Source organism: Aricia agestis, chromosome 7 (assembly GCF_905147365.1).
Source record: "Aricia agestis chromosome 7, ilAriAges1.1, whole genome shotgun sequence".
Classification (NCBI taxonomy): domain Eukaryota; kingdom Metazoa; phylum Arthropoda; class Insecta; order Lepidoptera; family Lycaenidae; genus Aricia; species Aricia agestis.
In genome coordinates, this window is record NC_056412.1 from 6,556,580 (window position 1) to 6,579,832 (window position 23,253).

Below are 23,253 nucleotides of genomic sequence, written 5' to 3' on the forward strand. Positions count from 1 at the left end.
GCGGGGCATAGCAAGTAAAACATGATATTCAATTTAAAAAAATCATGTTTGTTTTTTTTAGAAACAGCTAAGGATATTAAAATCTTATACATAACGTCATAATCGTAGAATAAAGACTGATCTGATTTTTTTACATTTTTGGTTTATTGCATAAATCGACTTGTATTTACCTATGTGTTTTATCGACTGATTATAAAAATATTAAAAAAAAATCCACTAAATGCCTGATTTATAGACTAGAAAAACGACGGATTTGATTGTGTGACCGTAGTACAACGACGGATTAAACAATGCGTCTGAGTTCGGTGGACAGCGTCCGTCCCCCACCCCCCGCTCACCGCGGCGGATGGTCAATACCATCCCTGTTCTACGGTTACGCGTATTTTTTACTCGTAACGCACTTTTTAATAATTTTTAAAGAATATTAAAATAGTTTATAATACGTATTAGGCATATGTAATTCGAATAAGTTCAAAATATTATGCATTCAAGGTTTAAACGGATGTTAGCGTTTGTGCAAAATGGTGATTATATTATGGGTAAGTGAATATCATAATATTTTGTTGCTTTGTAAAGACTTGAGATGCTGTTTACTTATAAATTAAACACTTTTGCTACATTAAAAAGAAGAACAGTAGAAAATTGATGGTTACGCGACCGAATTCGACCGAACAGAAGACTTAATTTTCTTATCCACCGTACAACGACGGATTTAATAAATCCGTCGTTGTTTTAAGGACTTACTTTTTTTGGTATATGATTTAGTATTTACACTGATTAAGCTTTATTAAAAGTAACTATTTAAGAGTCAAAACTCTTCTTTATTTTTTCTGTAGGTACTTTTTTATTGACGGAATTAACCAATCGTCATTATTCTATGGATCATTTAAGGACGTACCGTATGAACCGTCATTTTTCTATGGATAGATGCTGGTTGGATTTGCATATCCGACGTTATTCGTGGCACACAATTTAACATAGGTCGTTTTTTGATAAAAAATAATAAAGATATATTGACATTTTAAATTGTAATTTGATTTAACCGTTAGCATAACGCTTATTTTAATGCCTTTTTTTCATTGATGTTTAAAATTTCTAATATTTATGCTTTTTGAAACTATTTTCAAAACGTACAACTTTGATAAGTTTCATCTTAAGAACCGCACTGCCTTATATCACTCTGCAATCCCAATGTCACTTATGCTTGTCTTGTATAGCATGACATATTCTAAGAGTACACAATATAACAAATTGGCTAAATAATTTTTGCTGCTTGAAGAAAAAAAAGTAAGTTCTAGGTAGGCACCTAGCACTTACATACAGGGTGTAACAAAAATAAGTGATAATACTTTAGGGTGTGTACGTGTTCCTTGTAGAGAGTTCACTGTGAAAGTAGCAGCGCTGAAAGACCAAATTTATTTTTCACTTTTGTATGGGGAAACTCGTGACGCTCGGGCCCTTACCCATACAAAAGTGAAAATTTTTTTTCGTCTGTGAGGATGGGCCCTGATAGGTGAAATGAAACACTCGACGACTTGGTTAAGACTAACTTTATTGTAGTGTAATTCACTTACTTATACTAGGTACATACTTACTATACTACACCTTCCCCGTGGGGAGAAAAAAAAATTGAACATAAACAATTTTTTTTATCAACTAAACACTAATAACAATTTCTATGCAATACTTACATGATAATAATACATTTAAAATATTTTAAGAAAAAAATTACCTTTTGTTAAACAATAGAAAGTAATATTAAATCATAATAAATGAAAAATTAATTTCTAAATAGCTTAGTCCTATTCTTATGAACTATATCTATCTTTCCGTTTTTTAATATCTTAACGTTTGGCTCAATGTCTTCTATGACCTCATATGGTCCATTATAAATACTCTGCAATTTATTACCTGTCTCGTTTTTAATTAAAATTAAGTCATTTTTCTTATAGGTAATAGGGTTACAATTTTTATCATATTTTTCTTTTCTAGTTATTTTATTTTGTAATAAATTTTCATAAGCTTCTTTTTGTGTAGTCTGTAGTCTAAATTTTAATTCTGAAATGTAATTATCACTGTATAGAGGATCGACAGAATTTTGTGTAAAATTAGAAGGAATTTTACATTTTTTACCAAAAACTAACTCAAATGGTGTAAAATTAGTAGATGTGTGAACAGAAGTATTATAGGAAAAACACCAAAATGGTAACCATGGGCTCCATAGACGTGAATGATTTTGTGTTTGTATCCTTAAATAATTTCCTAAACTCTTATGAGTATTTTCTAGCGATCCTATACTTTGATGATGGTAAGCTGTGGAATTTAATCGATTTATCTGTAATAACTTACAAGTTTCCTGAAAAATTGATGATAAAAATTCAGTACCCCTATCAGTAGCGACATTTTCCGGTATACCAAAACGTAATATAAAATTATTGACAAAGTTCCTAGCTATTTCCTCTGAACTTTTAGTATACATAGGATATGCCTCAACGTATTTACTCAATTCGCATTGAATTGTCAAAATATACGAATAATTATAATCGTCCTTCTCCAGAGGTCCTACAACGTCAAGAAAAACTTTTTCCATAGCAGAATTAGCTGTAGTCGTAATTACCATTGGCTCCTTAACACGATGAGAGCTATGTTTTTGTTTTTGACATTTATCGCACTTACTAATAAATTTTTTAACGTCATTCTCTAGACCAGGCCAAAAGTAATATTTTTTTATATTTTTATACATTCGTCTTATTCCAGCGTGGCCACTCGTTGGAAGAAGATGAAAATCATTCAATATTACCTTCTGGTCGTCTTTATCGTCAATTATTTCTACGTCATTTAAAATACACAATCGCGGACCGGTCCAATCTTTTTGTATCTTTATCTCGTTAGCTAACTTTTCTATAAACTCGTCATATATTTTACTTTTACATCGTATAAAAATTAATTCGTGCACATTAATTTTTTCACAAAAACTTCTCAGTTCCCTCACAAAAGTGGCTGGCCTCAGTTGTGATCGGGCTACTGGATTTATATATAAACACATTCTTTTTGACGAGTAACAAAATATATCATTTTCAATATCTATATCTTTTAACTTGCGTAAGTTCCTCAATTTACAATAGTCAATAAATTTAAGTTCAACAGATATTCCCGGTTTACTATAAATTTCTACGACTCTCGGTTGCGCAGGCCGATCGTCAGTAGGTACCATAGCACTCGGAGAACTCTGAGTCTGAGTTTGAGCAGCTTTCCTATACTGAGCTCGCGTCATAACCGTGATGATGCTCTCGTGCATCGCTTTTAAGTCATCCGACGTAATTGGTAAACGTGACATCGCATCGGCTGCAATATTTTCAGAACCCTTAACATATTCTACTGTGAAATTATAATCCTCGAGTAAAAGTCTAAATTTTGTAAGTCGACTGGATGGATCTTTCATCCCAAATAAATATATTAACGGCTTGTGATCCGTTTGTATTATAAACGGCCTACCATACAAATATGGGCGAAAATGCTTAACTGCCCACACTATCGCCAAAAGCTCCTTCTCTATCGTGGGATAATTAAGTTCAGATTTATTTAAATTTCTACTTGCGAAAGCAATCGGTTTACTATTGGAATTACACAAAACGGCACCTAGTGAATATTGAGAGGCATCTGTCTGTAATATGAATTTATGATCTACGGAAAAATTTGGATATTCGAGAACTGGAGGCGACGAAATTAAAGATTTTAAATTTGTAAATGCGGACTGACATTTTTCATCCCAAATAAACTTAGCATTTTTCTTAGTTAACTGCGTAAGGGGGTATGCAATCATTGCAAAATTTTTTATAAACTTTCGATAATAATTTGCAAACGCTACAAATCTAATTAACTCTTTCAAATTATTTGGAGTTGGCCATTTACTTAAAACTTTAATTTTTTCTGGATCAGGCAAAATACCTTCACTGGAAATAGTGTGTCCTAGATACAAAATCTCTTTTCTCAAAAAGTTACATTTATGGGGATTAAGTTTTAAATTGACTTTACGTAATCTTGCAAATACATCTATTAAATTTTTCGTATGATTTTCTAATGAATTGCCAAAAACTACCAAATCGTCCAAATAAATTAAGCATTTTTCATATGTTAAGCCGGACATTGCAACAGTCATCATTTTTGAAAAAGCAGCTGGACTAGTCTTTAGTCCCATGGGCATCCTCGTCATTTGATACTGTCCCGAAAGAGAACTAGTTTTACTTTTATTTGAATCTGTAACTCCAAATTGTCCAGTACTAAAAGCTGTGTATTTTCGGCTACTAGGCTCAAGGTCACACTGATAGTAGCTATTTGAAAGATCGAGAGTAGAGAAGTAAACAGAACCTGAAAGAGAGTCTAAAATATCTGTTATGTTCGGGAGGGGAAATTTATCATCCTGTATATTATTATTTAACTTCCTATAATCTATGACTAATCGCCATTTTTTAGTTCCTGAATTATCTAATTTTTTAGGAATTAATATTAGAGGTGATGACCAGTCTGACTGACACGGTTCTATTATACCATCCCGTAGCATGTCACTGATTTGTTGATTAAGCTCTAATTTTTGTGAGTATGGTATCCTATACGGCTTATTGTAAATTGGCTGGGAATTCTCTTTTAAATAAATACGATGCTTATAAATATTTGTAGTCGTCAACTTGTCACCCGGTAATAAAAATATATCCGAAAATTTTGCACAAACATTCTCAATAATCTTTCTCTCTTCTAAATTTAAATGATTCAAGTGAAGCATATTCAATAACTTTTTAACACGATCGGATTTAAAATTTTTACAACGACTAAAATCACATAATTCGTAATCACTAATTTTCTCTATTTTCGGTTCAATATTTTCAAGACGTATCTCATCCTCGCTAGTATTTAATATTAACACTGGTATCATACCATTCGAGGGCTTAACTATAGTATTTGCTATAAATACATCTTTTTGTAATTCCGATGAACACACAAGACATTCCTCCGTATATGTAATCGGTATATAATGTATAGATTCCGATCTTGGCGGTAAAATATAATAACTACTTCTACTTTCAGTCTGGGAACAAAGCGGCAATACGATACTATTGTTATTCGACTTGTTATTTAAAGTTAACGTAGAGCATTTAAGGTTCAAAATAGCATTAAAGTTTGTAAGAAAATCCTGTCCTATAATCGCATTCGCTTTGCATGGTAAAGTCTGGAAAACATAAAACTTATGTTGCATAAGAAATTCCTGAGAATTATGCATGTTACTAAGCGTCAAATGAACATATCCTATAGCTTGAATCGCACCGCCTATTCCTTGTATTGTAATGCACTCGGTGTGCATTGGTATGTCGAGTTTCTTTACATACTCATATTTAATGGCACAGATCGATGCTCCTGTATCTAGTAAAAATGTCAGAATATTATATTTACTTTGATAATGATAAGTATTTTCATCAACATGATATAATTGTACACAACACGTGCTATTTAAGGCGTAAATAAATTCATTATTCACGAAAAAACTGTTGAGGGATGATCGGCGTATCGCTACCCTCATCATCATCATCGGCTCTCTGAACGATCTCCTCGTTCATAATACGGATATTGCCTCCTCGGCAGAACCCGCGACCTCTAGAATTATTATAATAACTATTCGACTTACCTCTGTACGATGTCGTCTGACCTCGACCAAAGCCTCGACCACGACGTGGAGCGCGGCCGGACGCAGCAGCAGCGGGGCTGCTGGGGGAGCTGCCGTCGACACGAACATTTTTGGAATGGCGACCTCCCCATGAGCGATCGTTTCGATTAGGAAAATAACGCCTGTTGTAAAAATTATTACGACCACGTTTATAATTATAAAAATTAAGGGATATGTCGTCTGCTGATGAGGATGACTGCGATGGCATTTCGGTCTCCTCGTCTAATCAGAAATCCTCGTCTAAATCAGAAGATTCCAGGTTCGAATCCTGGCAGGGTCGCCATGTGAGGATGGGCCCTGATAGGTGAAATGAAACACTCGACGACTTGGTTAAGACTAACTTTATTGTAGTGTAATTCACTTACTTATACTAGGTACATACTTACTATACTACACGTCTTTCAGAACTGCTACTTTCACAGTGAACTCTCTACAAGGAACACGTACACATCCTAAAGTATTATCACTTATTTTTGTTACACACTGTATATTTTTTAGCGGAGCAGACTCCTGTAATGCAATGGCGTTATAGGTGTCTGCTCCGCTAAAAAACACGTACAACAACAATATTAATACATACATATTTTATACTACAATATTTCAGCAGATCCTTGTGGTAATGAGTAATGACCACAAGGAGCAGCTGAAATATTGTCAACTTAGCAAATGCAAAATGTATGGAATTATGCCTTTTCAGAAGACGTGTTCAAGAACCATCTCATAAAGGTAAATAATATCACCAAGATAAATTAATTGCCTCCATTTGTATTCCTGAATAAAATGACGATCCTTTTATGCCTGCAGGTAAAATGACGTCTATTGGGGCAAATGAATTTCCTTAATCAGAAACCTCACAAGTTCTCAGCAACGTTAGATTTTCAACAACGTTGACTCCCATTTTTAGTACTTTATCATCTCTATTAACTGAAAATATTCAAGATTATTCTCAAGTGTTAGTACCCAAAACTCCAACTGCATCACCAGTAAAAAGACATGCCAAATGTGATGACCCGTTTTGTTGCCAACATGAAACTGATGATTATTTCTGCCCTTCTGAATCTACTATTAGCAGATACTTGATTCATCATCTCCATCGTGTTCAACGATCTTAAAGAACAGAAGGAAAAAAGCGCACCAAAAAAAAAAACGAAACCAAAAAAAAAAGAAAAGTGGAGGGAAATAAAACTAAAAGCTTTAAAAAAACTTATGCAAAACATATGTATTAAAAAAAGGGCGTATAGTCGATGCTAAAACTATGAAACCTCCATGCCATTGCAAATTCCAATGCACTACTAATGAGATTTTCACTAAGTTTTGGCAACTTGGTGGCAAAAAACAGCAATGGTTCTATGTAGAAAATTATATGTAAATACTATTTAATATTATACTTTAACTGTCGTCTGAATGTTCGGTTTTTCGGTCTTCTATAGTTAGCTACATACAACCATTGCTATTCTTTGCTACAAAGTTCCCAAATCTTTGTGAAAATCTCAAAACGCTCTGCGTTTGAAATTTTAGACGTGGAGGTTTCACGAACACGATGGAAATGGTTGGTTCGAGTATGTGCTAATAGTAGATACAGAAGGGCAGGAAAAATCATCAGTTTCATGTTGGCAACAAAACAGGTTTTCAATTTTGCATGTCTTTACTGGGGATGCAGTTGGAGTATTGGGTACTAACACTTGAGAATAATCTTGAATATTTTCAGTTATTGAAGATGATGAAGTATTTTTTACTAAGACGTTCAGATTAGGTAAGAGTTCATATTAAGTTTAAAAATGTTACCACGAAACGGTTCTCTCTATTGTAATAAGTATTTTACTTGTTTAGACAAGTGCTGTTGTTTTATTATAGAAGTTATAGCATTTTTTTATAATAATATTTATTTTTAAATATATATTGTACCGTATAATAATGTACGTTTATTTTTATATGCACGTGGGAGAGCCATGGTTTTGCACGAATGGGCCGGCCGATCGGAGAAATATCACGGGCTCACAGAAAACTGGCGTGAAACAGCGCTTGCGCTGTGTTTCGCCATGTGAGTGAGTTCACCGGAGGCCCTATTCCCTTCCCCACCCTCTCTTTTTCTTTTCCCTACCCTCTTCTATTCCCTTCCCTACCCTCCCCTATTATTTTCCCTACCCTCTTCTATTTACTTTTAATATGCCGGCAACGCACCTGCAGCTCTTCTGAGTTGCGAGTGTCCATGGGCGACGGAAATTGCTTTCCATCAGGTGACCCGTTTGCTCGTAGGTATGGCATATGTATTGATCGCTTTAATTGTGTTTTTTGCGTTCAGATGTGTGTGTAGTATTTTATGTATCCTTGCTTTGAATTTCTGTTTGAGTAGATTTTTAGTTTCTTTATGATGTATTTGCTGTGATTGGTAGAAGCCTAGGTATTTGTATCCCTCTAATGGGTCAACTGGATCAATTATTTCGTGATTGTTAAGTTTATACGGTATATTATGTTCTATTTTACCTTTATTTATTGATTGTATTTTACATTTATCTATCCCAAACTCCATTTTTATGTCATTAGAAAAATATTGTGTACGGTCAGCAAGAGCGTGTAAGTGGTTTAGTGTGTTTGCAAAAATTTTGATGTCTTCCATATAGAGAAGATGTGAAAGTGATGTATGGTGTGAATTATATTTGATCTTAAATCCGTAGTCATTTTGGTTAAGTATTTTATACTTAACCAAAATGAATACGGAAAACAAAATGAAAGAGGATTAAGGGCAAGGCAAAACCAAAGAGGACTTAAAGAGTCTCCTTGGAATATACCTCTCTTTATGTAAATGAAGTCAGTTTCAATAGCTTTAGTCGAGTCAAAAATTTTCAATTTGGTGTGCCAATTGGGCATAATTATTTCTAGACAATTTATTTATAATGTTTTAAAATATAAATAAGCCAGGAGTGTGGTACAGAATCGAAAGCTTTCTTATAATCTATATACATAGTGTATATATTACGTTTCTGTTTAAAGCCTGTTGTGAAATTACGGAGTCTAGAGTTGTTCCTTGCACCCTTGGCTAAACTTACGGCATCCTTTCTGCTTTTTAGCTAGAATATTATGTTCATTTATATGTGTATATATTAAATTGCTTATGCATGCTGTTATAATGTTGTAGATATTTTGCAGACAGGTTATAGGCCTATATTTTGCGGGGTTTGAAGTATCCGAGTTATCTTTTGCTAGCATGTAAGTTATACCCTGTGTAATAAAGGATGGTATTGTGTCTGGCGATTTAATGAATGAATTTATGTGCTTGAGTAGTATTGTATGTATGGATGTAAATTTTTTAAACCAGTAATTATGTATATGATCAGATCCGGTTGCTTTCCAATTATGCGTTTTACTTAATAAATATAACTGCTTTTATATTTTTGAGCTAAATTTCTTCAAATTTCATGACAGGAATGTCTTTGACTCTATCTTTATCTTTATCAATCCATTGACTATTTTCGTGTTCAACTGGATGTGACCATATATTGGACCAGTAGGTATGCATGGACTCTGACGACGGTACAGGACTATTATTATTTTGTTGGTTATCGTTGTTTTGAGTTAGTTTTTTGTAAAATAATTTTTCGATATTTGTGAATTCCTTATTTTCTAATTGTGCATTCGTTATACTTTTTTAACCTGTTGGATAGTATATTTAGTTTCTGTTTTAAAGTATCTAAAAATGTGTTATATCAGAGTTTTGGGCCTCGCGTTGGGAATGAATTTTATATCGTTGCTTAATTTTTTCTATTTGCGTTTCTAGGTAGGCTGATCCTGGGTACCTTTTGCGTAGAATTAATGAACTTAGAGCATGTATAGGCCGACTAACGGCATAGTAAGTCGGCCTATACATGCTCTAAGTTCATTAATTCTACGTTCCAGACGTCTATGCCACCATGGTTACGTTCGTGGTTTGTTAAAGTTAGCTGCATTGTTATTGTTGATTCTCACTCCGTTAAATTTGATTGTGGTGTATGCTGCAGTATAAATGTAAGTATGTAGCGTGTTAAAATCAGTGTCGTCTCTCAGTGTGTTAGGAAGTATTTCAGTATTAAGGTAATGAACTATCTGTTTTATTTTTCTGGAGGGTTTTAAGTTAGGTAAGGACGGCCGTGTTGTTGGATCGGTATCTTTAAATATATTATACGTATCTGTAAACATTTCTTTCAATTGTGCTTCTAATTCTGATGACAATTTTAAAGGTGAAGGTATAATATTAGGACAGTCTTCAGTTGGTAAGTGAATACATTCATCTAACACATTTTCTGTTGAATTAAGGTCAGGTGGTCTAGTCAAATCGTCTGTCTGTTCTTCATTTGAAGTATTCAGCTGCTGCTGCACTTCATTGCGTATTCTTTTAAGATGGTCTTTAGATAGAAGGTGATTATTGACAATCGATCTTCGTTGGTCAGCTATTCTTTGTATTGACAGATGAGCTATTGATAAGAAACTACATAATGACTTTCAAATACATTTATTCTACAATATTATACAGTGGTATACTTTCGGGCAGAGATTCCTCTTACAATTGTTCTTCCGTCAAAATTCGCATCATACTGCGCTCTTGGGGTATTTATACACAAGTTTTACCCATCAACCCCCCACTCCAAGTGAAGCGAACGTAGCCTTGGGATTGCACATTGTCAGTGTGGCCAGATTTAAGTATTAAAACTACCATCTAATTTAGTCAAAAATAGTTAAGTTACAATAATTTAGTATTCTAAAAACAATAAACTAGGTACTGAATTACATAAATCATAACACTATTGAGGGGCATTTGGTGGTAATTTCTTTATGTAATAATGGTCGGTACGTGGTGAGGTCAGTCTCTAGTTTGGTAATCCTGTAATAGGTCCGCATTATCGTTTCATTTATTTCAGTTGTCCATCTCATTTTTCGACTTCTACCGTTGGTGTCGGTAGTTTCTAATTGTGTCATATTTTGTGGAGTCAAATGCTGATTTTGGTTTTGTAGTTGAAATTTTACGTCATTTTTAATATCTAATATTTCTTGAGGGCTTAAAGATGTCTCTGGACTATTGCTCGTCGTTGGTCACCTACTCTCTGCTTGGATGCTTCCATTTCTGGGTATTGTGATGAGAATAATGTGTGTAAATGTGATAAGTAAGATTTAGTATCGGATTCTACATTTGTGAGTATGAAATAGTGGCGCATTATGAAAATGTTCATTTGTTTAGACCATTTTTTACGCTTGCACACCATACTGTAGGCGGGTGCAGTAACTCTGGCTTGGATAGCCTCCTGCACAACATCCACAGTAGATCTGATTGTCATAGGTATAGGACAATGTATTTGATGAACTAGAGTGAGTAGCCATGATATATGAAGCTGGAGATGATGGTGGCGATGAAAAGAGGGATAAAATTGATGAGAGACTAGTTGGTGAGTTGTCTCGACTATGATATTGGCGTATGATAACATTGTTATTGTGTGATACGGTGCCCTCCCCAGAATACGCAGGGCAGCCCGAGGGTCCGGGGCGGGATTCTCCATCCCGCAACGCTCCGGTACCCGCCTGGGGTATAATTCTGTTTCTTAGTCGCATCACATAATCTGGTTTCCTAAGAGAAGAGTTAACTAAACGAGAAATATAGTAAAAGGGAAAACATAGTTGGTGAAAGATAGATAAAAATAAAAATAAAGACGATTCAAAACCAAGGATTGACTAATAAAAAGACGATGAAAAGATTGATAAAGAAAGACAGAGCCGATGATCAGCCACGTGAGTACCTCACCCCGTAGAGGGTGGGGTGGCGCACCCAAGTGTTGCCCGGGGACACTAACTGGGAAGAACCGGCTTCACCCCCTTATTATTATTATTATTATATCTTCAGGTGCCGGCTTCGGTGTGATGATACCCGTGAGCTACACAGCCTTCAACTGCTACTTCACCAAGAAGCGCACTGCCATGATGAGCGCCAACCAGACCATGAGCAGTATGGCGTCCATCACCTTCCCCCTGCTGGTCACCTTCCTCCTCTCCGAGTACGGCTTCAGGTGGACCCTGGCCCTCATCATGGCCATCGACCTGCATCTGCTCTTCGCGATGCTGGTGATGCACCCCGTGGAATGGCATCTCATAGACTTGATCCCGCAATACAATGATGACTCAGGTTCGTGAATAAACTTTTTCATTAGATTTTAGGTCCACTTGCTTGTTAAAATAATTCAGCTTCTATTTGATAAATAAAGAACCAACTTGGGACTCCAGTAGGAAGCTTATATTGTCACAAAACTTTTTACCCTTATGTCTTATATTATTTATAACCTATTTAATATTACTTTTTTTTAATTTAAACATCTCATCTTTCTGTTCAAGGCTCAGAAATATTCAAAACGGACCGCAATATCAAAAGCATCTACAATGACAAGACAGAAGATTCCGTCGTCAATATTTTGCCAGAAGAAAATAAAGCCGAGATCAAACCCGCTTCGCAGCACCCCACGCGTGTTGAGTCCTATAAGAAGAATATTATGTAAGTTGTAAGTTTTTGGAGTACCATGTGACTTTTTTATCACTGAAGGAACTGAATAAGATAAGTACTTTGAAATAATAATAATTATTTCAAAGTACTTATCAAAAAACATTTTTCTGATGCAATTTTGGACCCTCCTATTATAATCGATACGGCTTCTACACTACTACGCCTGATATTATGTCACAAAATTTTGTATGGTTTTTCATTTTTTTTCACATCCCGATCGAATTTATAGGTGTTTTAAGTTAAACAATAATTTTCTGTGGCATCGTAGCATTTAAATGGGTAGAAGCCGTCTGTCTGTGGCATCACAGCATCTAAACGGGTAGATCGATTTTGATGTAGTTTCTGTTAATTTTCAGTAAACTATTATACGAGAACGTGGAGTTGGACCTACTGAAGGACCCGCGGTTTGTGAGCACGCTCGTGGGACTGGGGTTCGCGTTCGTGTCCGACGTCACCTACCTCGCCATGGAGCCCATGCTCCTCTTCTCCTATGATTACACTAAGGTATTCATTTATCTTCTTCTTCTGTTTACTGTATTTGTCTTTTCTTCCGCTACACTTCTTATAATATGTTTTTGTACTTTAAAAATTTTCAGTCCTTAGTGTCTAAACACACTAGGCCGAAAAAACGCGGCCGGAGTTCGGCATGATTATGCCTGCTATGTATTTTAAATTGCTGATGACACACCATGCCGAAATTACGTCGTGTTATATTGTATGCGTAGCGCATTGCTGGCGTATTGTTGCCAAACTTCGGCCGCGTATTTTCGGCCTAGTGTGTTTAGACACCTAGTCCTCATACCGTGCATGTATTTTTTGATAAAATAAGATAGATACAAACTATAGGAGTTCGAAACCGTTAAATTAAAAAAAAAAAAATTAAAATAAATCTATAAGTAAATGTTTCTCTCTGATGATGATATGAAATGGTTTGCCTAAAGTGTGCATAGTCACAGAATAGATAATAGTACACTGTACAAGTGCCTAAAACTCACATAGGTGAACCACGGTAGGAAATACTTTTAGAAGCCGTTTTTTTGTTAAAATTATCACGAAGTCGGATAAATCGGATTATACTTTATAAATTAAGTACTTATTGTAAATTTTGCAGATACAAGTAGCTACATGTGTGATGGTCGGTGCCATAGCGGACCTGGTGGCGCGGTTCTCTCTTGCCGTCTTCACCTACTTCTACTATGTCGACAGCAAGAAGATCTTCTTCGTTGGAACATGTCTAACCACAGTACTACGGATAGGTAAGTTATTGGATTCCCAGAGTACGTCCGAACAAAGATATTGATTTTGACATTTTACGTCTACAATCCAGGGCGCGATTTATATTTTTATTTTTTATGAGTGTAGTAACTTTAATTTAGCCGCCACTAAGTGCGAACCCTGCCGCCATCCTAGAACGCTGCCGCCCACCCTAGGATCACCTAGGACGCCATAGGACGCGTTGGCCCATAGGCCATGACCTATTCTGCCATGCTAATGCTATTATTAAGCTTGTTACAGTTAATAATAATAAGATAGGGTAGATAGATAGATAATAAAAATATATAGGGTTGCAGGCGTCATCTTATATTATAATATATGCAAGATGTTAGTGTAAACACCGTTATCCTTGAAACCGTCAAATGAACCCATCAAAATGAACATTTATTTATTTATTTATTTATACTTTTTGCACAATGTTGGTACATAGGCGGACTTAATGCCAAATGGCATTCTCTACCAGTCAACCTTTAGGTGTTCAGAAACAAAATTGTGTAGGTGCCAATAGTGCGAGAGGATGTAAAAAAATAAAAAAAATAAAAAAAAATAAAGAGCAATCTAAAATCTGAATATAACTAAGGTCATCAGCAAGCATTTCACTTAATAAAGCAAGACTACATACTAATATAATAATAAAATATTATATATAAATTATTTAAAATATCATACTATATAATATTATAATTAAAAATACTAGTACATATATATTTGTTAATGTATATTAATAAAATACTTTAATAATAATATATATGTTACGCTCAAAGACCGAAAACGCTCAGTGAGCGAAAAAATGGCTCACAACGCGTTGTGGTAATAGTGAAACGGCTACGACGCAAAATTCGCGTCGTGGCCCTAGTGAAAACAGCCACGACGCGTTCTGGTAATCACAGAAATACCACATAGCGAAATTCGTGTCGTGGCTGACGTGCTATTCGACCACAACGCGTTGTGGCAATCGAGAAAAGCCATGACGCGTTCTGAGCATTTAAAAACAGCCACGACGCGAAATTCGCGTCGTGGTCCTAATGAAAACGGCCACGATGCGTTCTGTAACTAGGTTAGTTACTCAGGAGTAATTGTATAGCCCCCAAGTGTGTGCGCAATATACAAGAGCACTCTGGTTTCAATGAAACTAGGCCAGTTACGCAGGAGTAATTTTATAGTGCCCAAGTGTGTGCGCAATACACAAGAGCACGTTACGCAAGAGTAATTTTAAAGTGCCCAAGTGTGTGCGCAATACACAAGCACTCTGGTTTCAATGAAACTAGGCCATTTGAGCAGAAGTCATTTCATAGTGCCAAAGTGTGTGTGCAATACACAAGAGCACTCTGGTTTCAATGAAACCAGGCCAGGTACGCATGAGTTATTTTATAGTGCCCAAGTGTGTGCGCAATACACAAGAGCACTCTGGTTCCAATGAAACCAGGCCAATTACGCAGGAGTAATTTTATAGTGCCCAAGTGTGTGCGCAATACACAAGAGCACTCTGGTTTTAATAAAACCAGGCCAATTAAGCAGGAGTTATTTTATAGTGCCCAAGTGTGTGCGCAATACACAAGAGCACTATTTTTTACTCTTATAACCCAATTGTGTAATGCGCACACACTTGGGCACTATAAAATTACTCCTGCGTAACTGGCCTGGTTTCATTGAAACCAGAGTGCTCTTGTGTATTGCGCACACACTTGGGCACTATAAAATTACTCCTGCGTAACTGGCCTGGTTTCATTGAAACCAGAGTGCTCTTGTGTATTGCGCACACACTTGGGCACTATAAAAAATTACCCCTGCATAACTTGCCTAGTTTCATTGAAACCAGAGTGCTCTTGTGTATTGCGCACACACTTGGGCGCTATAAAATTACTCCTGCGTAACACGGCCTGGTTTCAGAACGCGTCGTGGCCGTTTTCATTAGGGCCAGAACACGAATTCGCGTCGTGGCTGTTTTTAAATGCTCAGAACGCGTCATGGTTTTACTCGATTACCACAACGCGTTGTGGTCGAATAGCACGTCAGCCACGACACGAATTTCGCTTTGTGGTATTTCTGTGATTGGCAGAACGCGTCGTGGCCGTTTTCACTAGGGCCACGACGCGAATTTTGCGTCGTGGCCGTTTCACTATTACCACAACGCGTTGTGAGCCATTTTTTCGCTCACTGAGCGTTTTCGGTCTTTGAGCGTAACATATACATTAATTAAATAATAGTAAATAATACATAATAAAAACAAAAATAAACACAATATTAAATTACAAATAATTAATACTTTCCTGCCAATTGTTTGAAATAAAACTCACGAACTTTGCGCTTAAATGTGTTCCTGGTTTTGGTTAGCCTGATTTCTCGAGGAAGAGCTTTCCAGAGTATGATAGCCTGTACGTTGAAAGACGAGTGGATGATGTCTGATCTATGGGAAGGGCAAGAAAGGAATGCATTGTTAGAGGATCGAAGGGATTTGTCATGAGTAGTGGAACGATATTGGAAGAGGGGGGTTAGGTATTTAGGAGCATTAGGATGATGCAACAGGGAGTAAAGCATACACAAGGCCCTAGTAGAGCGGCGCTGTCGTATTGGTAGCCAGTGTAGTTTAGATCGAAAGGTAGAAACGTGATCGACTTTGCGTAGGTTGAAGATAAATCTTAAGCAGTTATTGAGTAGGCGATCAAGTTTATTAAGTTTGTCAGCGTTTAGGTCGAAATAGCACACATCACCGTATTCAATGATGGGAAGGATAAGTGATTGGACGAGCATTAACTTGACTGAAGAAGGAAGGAAGTTTTTTAAATTTTCTATAAGAACAATGCTGGGAACTCAAAAAAATCCGTCGTCATACCCATACAAATTGCCGATCCGGGCATGGGTATGAATACGGCATTTTTTTTGAGTTCCCAGCATTGTTCTCATAGAAAAAGTTGTTCATTTTGACGGGCTCGTTTGATGGTTTCAATCAGGGATGTTGCGGATCCCGATTTTTTCACATCCGCGGATGCGAATGCGGATGCGGATTTTTAGAGGGTCACATCCGCGGATGCGGATGCGGATGTTGCGGATCCTACATAAATGTAGTTTATAAAATGAACAAGTATTTTCATTTTTATAAATGTATTACAAAATAATAGTACAGGTTCCCTAGAACAAATTTTTTGATTAATATCAAGCTAATTTTTCATCAGTAGCTTCAATTTGAAACGCATTTTGAATAGAACAATCCATAATATTTTAGGACCATCAAATCAAAATATTAAATCATATTTATCTCTGTTAGCTACCACTTTCGCAGAGGAAATTGTTGTTCGTTTTATCAAAATGAAGCTGCTCACGAAAACTTACCTTGATAGTAATAAAAAAATTGTTCTAGGGAACCTGTACTATAATAATACTATTGTATTAAAGAGATCCCATCAAAAACATCCTGTAAAAAAACCAAGTCTCGCAACTCAGTTTTTATACCGTAAAAATTTATGAGATCCATGCAATACCAAGTCGGTTAATTTATTCAGTCCCTACCTAGGGGACCTTCTGTCTCAAGTTATTACGTAAGTTGTTATCATATCAATATTAAAAATCTTTTACGTTTTAAATAAGTAGATCAACTTGGACATCGCATGAAAATACAATGTATCTTACAATTTTTACAATTTAAATATACCGTGTTTATACAATGCTTGCTTAACAACTGAAAATTCAGGCTTGTTGGTTTATCCACAATGAAGTTATAGGGGGGTCAAAAAGAGCCTGAATTGGTTCGAGAAAAGGATAGTACGGCCGTGCCGCTTTTTTGCTCGACTTGGAGGGGGCACTGCCGTGCCCCCAGATAATAATTTGTAAATGAAAATTACATTAATTCCCCTGTATTAACCTCTACCACTTTTTTGTTAGTAAGTACACTAGTAAATTATTAAATAGTAATAATGCCGCTTTTTATTAAGTGAAGCACAAACAAACACGTAGGGATTAATTTACACAAGACAATTGATGCACCACAATAAACGCGTCGGATCCTGTCGCCATTTTAAGGGTTCCGTAATCAACAAGGAACCCTTATATTTTCGGTCTATCTGTCCGTCGGTTTCGCTCAGAGAATAGCCTACAAAGTTGAAATTCGGCATGAAATCACATACATATAAACGATGTCGACAAAATCCATCCATACTAATATTATAAATGCGAAAGTGTATCTGTCTGTCTGTCTGCCTGTCTGTCTATCTGTCTGTCTGTTACCTCTTACGCTCAAACCGCTGAACCGATTTTGCTGAAATTTGGCATGGAGATACTTTGAGTACCGGGGAAGGACATACGATACTTTTTATTCCGGAAAAATGTACGGTTCCAGCGCGATAAACGAATTATGGCGCAACAGAGTTGCGGGCATCATCTAGTGGTATATAAAATTTTAAAAAAATTTATGGGGCCTCCCTTACACATCAAGCGATAATTCTTTTTATTTCGCGTCCACTCCACCGTGTGTGGTGTCGTAGGATAGGATTTTTAAAAATATTAAGAGTATACCAAGATTATTTTCCGATATAGGGATCCATTTGTGAAATATGCAAAGTTTGAAAGTGGAAGAAATCGTTAGTGTCCAGTGTCTCCCCCTTCTAACAGCTATTAGCTAAACGGTTGATTCTGAAAAGTATGTGGAAAAATTCACGGGAGTAAGAAATATGCTAAATTTGAAAAGGAAATTATCACGTCTAAGAAGACTTCATAAGTTATTGAGAAGTACAAAGGAATTTTTCGTTCAAATTCCTTTGAATGTAACTGAGATCATGTTGTTAGTAGTGTAAAACATGTTATAATAATTCTAAATTCATTGACGATACAAAACTTATCAAAAACTGGAGGTACTATAATGGAACCCTCTATTGTGCGTGGCCGATTAATTGGCCGGCTTTTTCGCTCCCATAACCCATTGGTCATTTGTCAGGCGCAAACGGCACACGCCATTCACAGACCCCGCCGCTTTTTTTTCTTGTCGCAACTCGTATGACATTCGCATCCGCATAAAAATCCGCATTGATTTAATGCGGATGCTCCGCATTTACGGATGCGGATGCAGATATTCGCAACATCCCTGGTTTCAATTATAACGGTGTTTACACTAACACACTGTATAATACACTAGTGATAAAATATATTAATTGCCTGGGGTATCATAGTGTGGATGTAGTTTTTAACTCGTGACTATTGAATTCCAGCTCTGGTGATGTGGGACAATATAATCTTCATCACTCTGATCACCGCTGTGTCGGGGCTGGTGCGGTGTTCCGTACAGGTCTGTATTGTTATTATTGGTTTATTTAAGTAGCCGGTCCTTAGTGTGAGTTAACCCAAAAAGTCTATGTTTCACTTGGTAAAAATGATTACTAAATTTATATTTTTGGCTGTAAAGGATTAAAACTGGGAGCTATTTCACTTGGTATCGTTTTATATTATAAGAAAAACCATTTTTTTTAAATAAATATAAATAACGTATTCCTTGCCCAGATAAGTCTTGGGGTTTGAGAAACCCCACGTGGTTATCTACGTGGTGCACGGAGGGTTAAAAATGCTTCGCGACGCCTTGCGCCGTAGCCATGTGATCAATGGTAATACAAATTATGTCCTTATCAGGTGATGTTTCCTCTGGTGCTGGTGGCTGCGGCCCCAGAGCGGTTCCCGGCGGCGCTGGCGCTGCACATCCTCTTCTCAGGGTCCCTCATGCTCATCGCGGACCCGTTAATAGGTATTACTCTTCCAAATTATATGTAAGCTTGAATTTTTTATTTATTAGGAAAAAGCTTCGGCGAACTGCAAAAAATACTATGAACAACAGCTTAACGAATACTTTCGTAACAATCAATTTATATTTATCTTAATAAAAATCAATTTGTCTGATGACGAGTTACTCGAAACCGGTCGTGTAATTTATAATTATTATAAAGAAAGTATATAAAAAATATAAAGAAAGTGAATTATTAATATGAAAATGAATTTCCACCATGAACTTACAGGACACCCAATTAAGTACAAAGTACACTCAAATTCGTAAAAATTTCCTATCAGGTTCCAAATCTCAGGGTCCACGTAGATGACGTACAAAAGCCAATATTTTACATAGAATTTTCATCTTTTCAGGTCTCATTTACGACTCAACGGGCAGCTACGTATACTGCTTCGTCGCCATGAGTTTGTGCTGCCTGGTCTGCGTGTGCTCGTGGGTGGCGGAGTACATCGTACATAGAGGGAGGACACCGAAACAGGTCACTAAAACCTGATGCACCCAACGATATAGTGCAACCAGATTCACGCAGTTCACGTTTTATTGTTTTACTAGCTGTTGCCCGCGACTTCGTCCGCGTGGACTTTAGTTTATAGTTGTTCCCGTACATCGATTAATTCGTTTACGCGCAAATCAGAAAAGTATATTGTGTAGGAACCGCACATTTTTCCGGGGCAAAAAACATTCCTTGTCCCAGATTCAAATTAGTATCCCCAATCTCCATGCCAAATTTCATCAAAATAGATTAAATAGTTTAGGCCAGAATCATAAAAGTTTATTGTGCGGGAACCGTACATTTTCCGGGATAAAAAGTATCCCTTGTATCCCGAGACTGAAAGTATTGCCATACCAAATTTCATCAAAATAGATTGAATAGTTTAGGCGATAATCATAAAAGTTTATTGTGCGGGAACCGTACATTTTCCGGGACAAAATGTATCCTATGTTCTTTTTCGGGACTCAAAGTATCTTAATACCCTGCAAAATGGGTCCAGACGTTTACGCGTGATATCGTGACCACGCGAAATATAACGTTCCGCGCAGCTTCGCTCGCGTAAATTAGATATTTCACAGACAAATTAGTCCACAAAAAATAGCCTATGATCCTTCACGTGGTCTACTTCTTATCTGTGCCAAATAACAGAAAAATTGCTTTAGTAGTTCGTGAGATAAGCCCTTTTAAATAATTTCCCCCGTTTTTTTCCACTTTTCCCTCTATTTCTTCGCTTCTATTAGTCTTATCGTGATAAAATATAGCCTATAGCCTTTGTCAATAAATGGGCTATCTAACACTGAAAGAATTTTTCAAATCGGACCAGTAGTTCCTGAGATTAGCGCGTTCAAATAAGCCCTTTCAAATAATTTCCCCCATTTTCCCATTTTTTCCTCAATTTCTTCACTCCCATTTATTTTAGCGTGATAAAATATAGCCTATAGCCTTTCTCGATAAATGAGCTATCTAACAATGAAAGAATTTTTCAATTCGGACCAGTAGTTCCTGAGATTAGGGCGTTCAAATAAGCCATTTCAAATAATTTCTCCCATTTTTTCCACACTTTCCTCTATTTATTCGCTCTTATTAGTCTTAGCGCGATAAAATATAGCCTATAACTTTCCTCGATAAATAGGCTATCTAACACTGAAAGAATTTATGAAATCGGACCAGTAGTTCCTGAGATTAGCGCGTTCAAACAAACAAACAAACTTACAAACTCTTCCGCTTTATAATATTAGTATAGATTGTTCACACGAATGTAGTACAAATCCGGTGTATCACTTTGAGCCCCCGCAGACTGCAGACTTCGGCCGATAGTTTGGTGGGGTCGACTAAACAACAGTCGGCCGATTGCTATCGCACGGTTCCATTAGCGATAGATTTTTGAATGAAAAATTTTTCACGATTCGGATTGCTGCCGAGTCGGCTGACCGAACAATCGGTGTCGTGTGCGCGCGTGGTAGAACGTCGTACTGATTTTATTAGCCTCGGCCCGTCGTATAGCCCATCAAACTTAATTATCGACCGACTCGGAATCGTTTTAATATGCGCACTTCCATACAGCTTTATACTGATCAAGAGCCAAACTTACCTATCGGCCGATAGAAAGTCTGCAGTCTGAAGGAGGCTCTGGGGCCCGATTACAATTCCTCGAATATCCCATCGCGACATGCAATTTAAATCCACACAGATCACAACGACGTTTATTATTACTTTTCTATACTTTGAAGCCATATTGTTTTGAAGTCTTATCTTATATTATACAGGGTGTAACAAAAATAAGTGATAATACTTTAGCGTGTGTACGTGTTCCTTGTAGAGAGTTCACTGTGAAAGTAGCAGCGCTGAAAGACAAATTTTTTTCACTTTTGTATGGGGAAACTCGTGACGCTCGGGCCCTTGCCCATACAAAATTGATAAAAAAAATTCGTCTTTCAGCGCTGCTACTTTCACAGTAAACTTTCTGTAAGGAACACGGTCTCACCCTAAAGTATTATCACTTATTTTTGTTACACACTGTAGAGGTAGATTTCATACTTTGAACAGTGATTAAGACTCATTCTGTTACTTCTAAACAAATTTAGCAATAAATTGATATAGATTATAGAATATAAACATACAATTTAATTATATTTAATTTACCGTACTGTATTGGCCGTCAGCAATATTTGTTTTTCAAATAACACTATATTATTAGGTAATAAAAGGATCGATTCATGGTTGTACTATGTTTATTGCAGAAGCTAGTTTTTAAGGGTCCGTACCCAACCGTCTCCAGGCTGTAACTCAAGAACAGCTCTAGCTAGACTACTGAAATTTTCACAGATTGTGTAGGAATATCTGTTGCCGCTATAACAAAAAATACTAAAAATAAAATAAAGTTGATATTTAAGGGGGGCTCCCATACAAGAAACGTGTTTTTTTTTTTGGTATTTTTGCTCATAAGCAATAATGGGTTGTGTAGTTAGACACTTGAAATTTTCACAAAATCCTTAATAATATTTGTTTTTTAATAATTAATAATAAAATTAAAATAAAGTTAATATTTAAGGGGGGCTCCCATACAAAAAACACAATTTTTTGTTTACTTTCACTCTATAAGTCTATACCGGTACGGAACCCTTCGTGCACGTGGCCGATTTTTTTTAGATATTTTTGAAATTGTGATTAGGACACGATCATTTTTGTAACTTTAGGAAAATAATTTTAAATGTAAGGTATTATTTAGATTGGAGAATAAAAGTTGACACTAAAATAATAACTAAAATTGTTAGAAATGAGGTAGTTGTAATTATGTGTAATTAACTTTGTAAGGTATGAAAAATGAACTTGTGTATTTAATGAGACATAATAAAATTATTACGTAACTTTACCTAAGAAGCCATTTTTAATAATAATAAGATCTTATTAAAATTTTATGTGGTTTTAAGTGGTACTAAAATAGTATAAACTCGGTTAAGTATTCTTAACCGAGTTTTTACTATTTTAGTAGTTTTTTGGTATTCCAAAAATGCAAAAACAATCATACGGTACTTATTTAATTAGTTTTTCGACAAAATGAATTTAATAATTATATGTATAATTAACCTTAGACCTGTTATTAAAATAAAAGTAAAAAGTGTTTTCGTTATTATATTTTATTACAACGAAATAAGTTAAAAAGAATACACTTTCAAATAAAAACCAAGTTGAGCGAGGCTTTCAGTAGATTCCGAGTTCAACACTCAGATTTTCAACCTTAATACAATAAAAGAATGTGGAAGGAAAATCTGTTTTCATCTTCTGCTATACGACTTAAGGGGGCGACTAACCCTAAAGTGACGGTTTTATAATTCATTTTTATACTTGAAAATAAGCCACGAATTGTTTCATTTTCTAAAATTAGATACTACAATGATATTTCCGAGAATTCGATATGAGCAAAAACACGATCTTAAAATTTTCTCGATAGAAAAAAAATCACAAAGATGCATCTAATTTTCACGAAT

The 23,253-nt window shown here is 36.0% G+C and overlaps 1 protein-coding gene across 1 annotated transcript in view; it reads left to right on the forward strand.

Moving 5' to 3' along the window:
• Window positions 1-19,825, forward strand: part of LOC121729172 (monocarboxylate transporter 7-like) — a 38,187-nt gene extending 18,362 nt beyond the window's left edge. Inside the window, exons 4-10 of the mRNA XM_042117602.1 lie at window positions 11,583-11,861; window positions 12,068-12,224; window positions 12,590-12,737; window positions 13,345-13,489; window positions 18,707-18,783; window positions 19,122-19,233; window positions 19,626-19,825. Of these exons, the coding sequence (XP_041973536.1) occupies window positions 11,583-11,861; window positions 12,068-12,224; window positions 12,590-12,737; window positions 13,345-13,489; window positions 18,707-18,783; window positions 19,122-19,233; window positions 19,626-19,765 (1,058 nt within the window). The 3' untranslated portion in view covers window positions 19,766-19,825. The remainder of the gene's footprint in view (window positions 1-11,582; window positions 11,862-12,067; window positions 12,225-12,589; window positions 12,738-13,344; window positions 13,490-18,706; window positions 18,784-19,121; window positions 19,234-19,625) is intronic.
• Window positions 19,826-23,253: the final 3,428 nt, after the last annotated feature.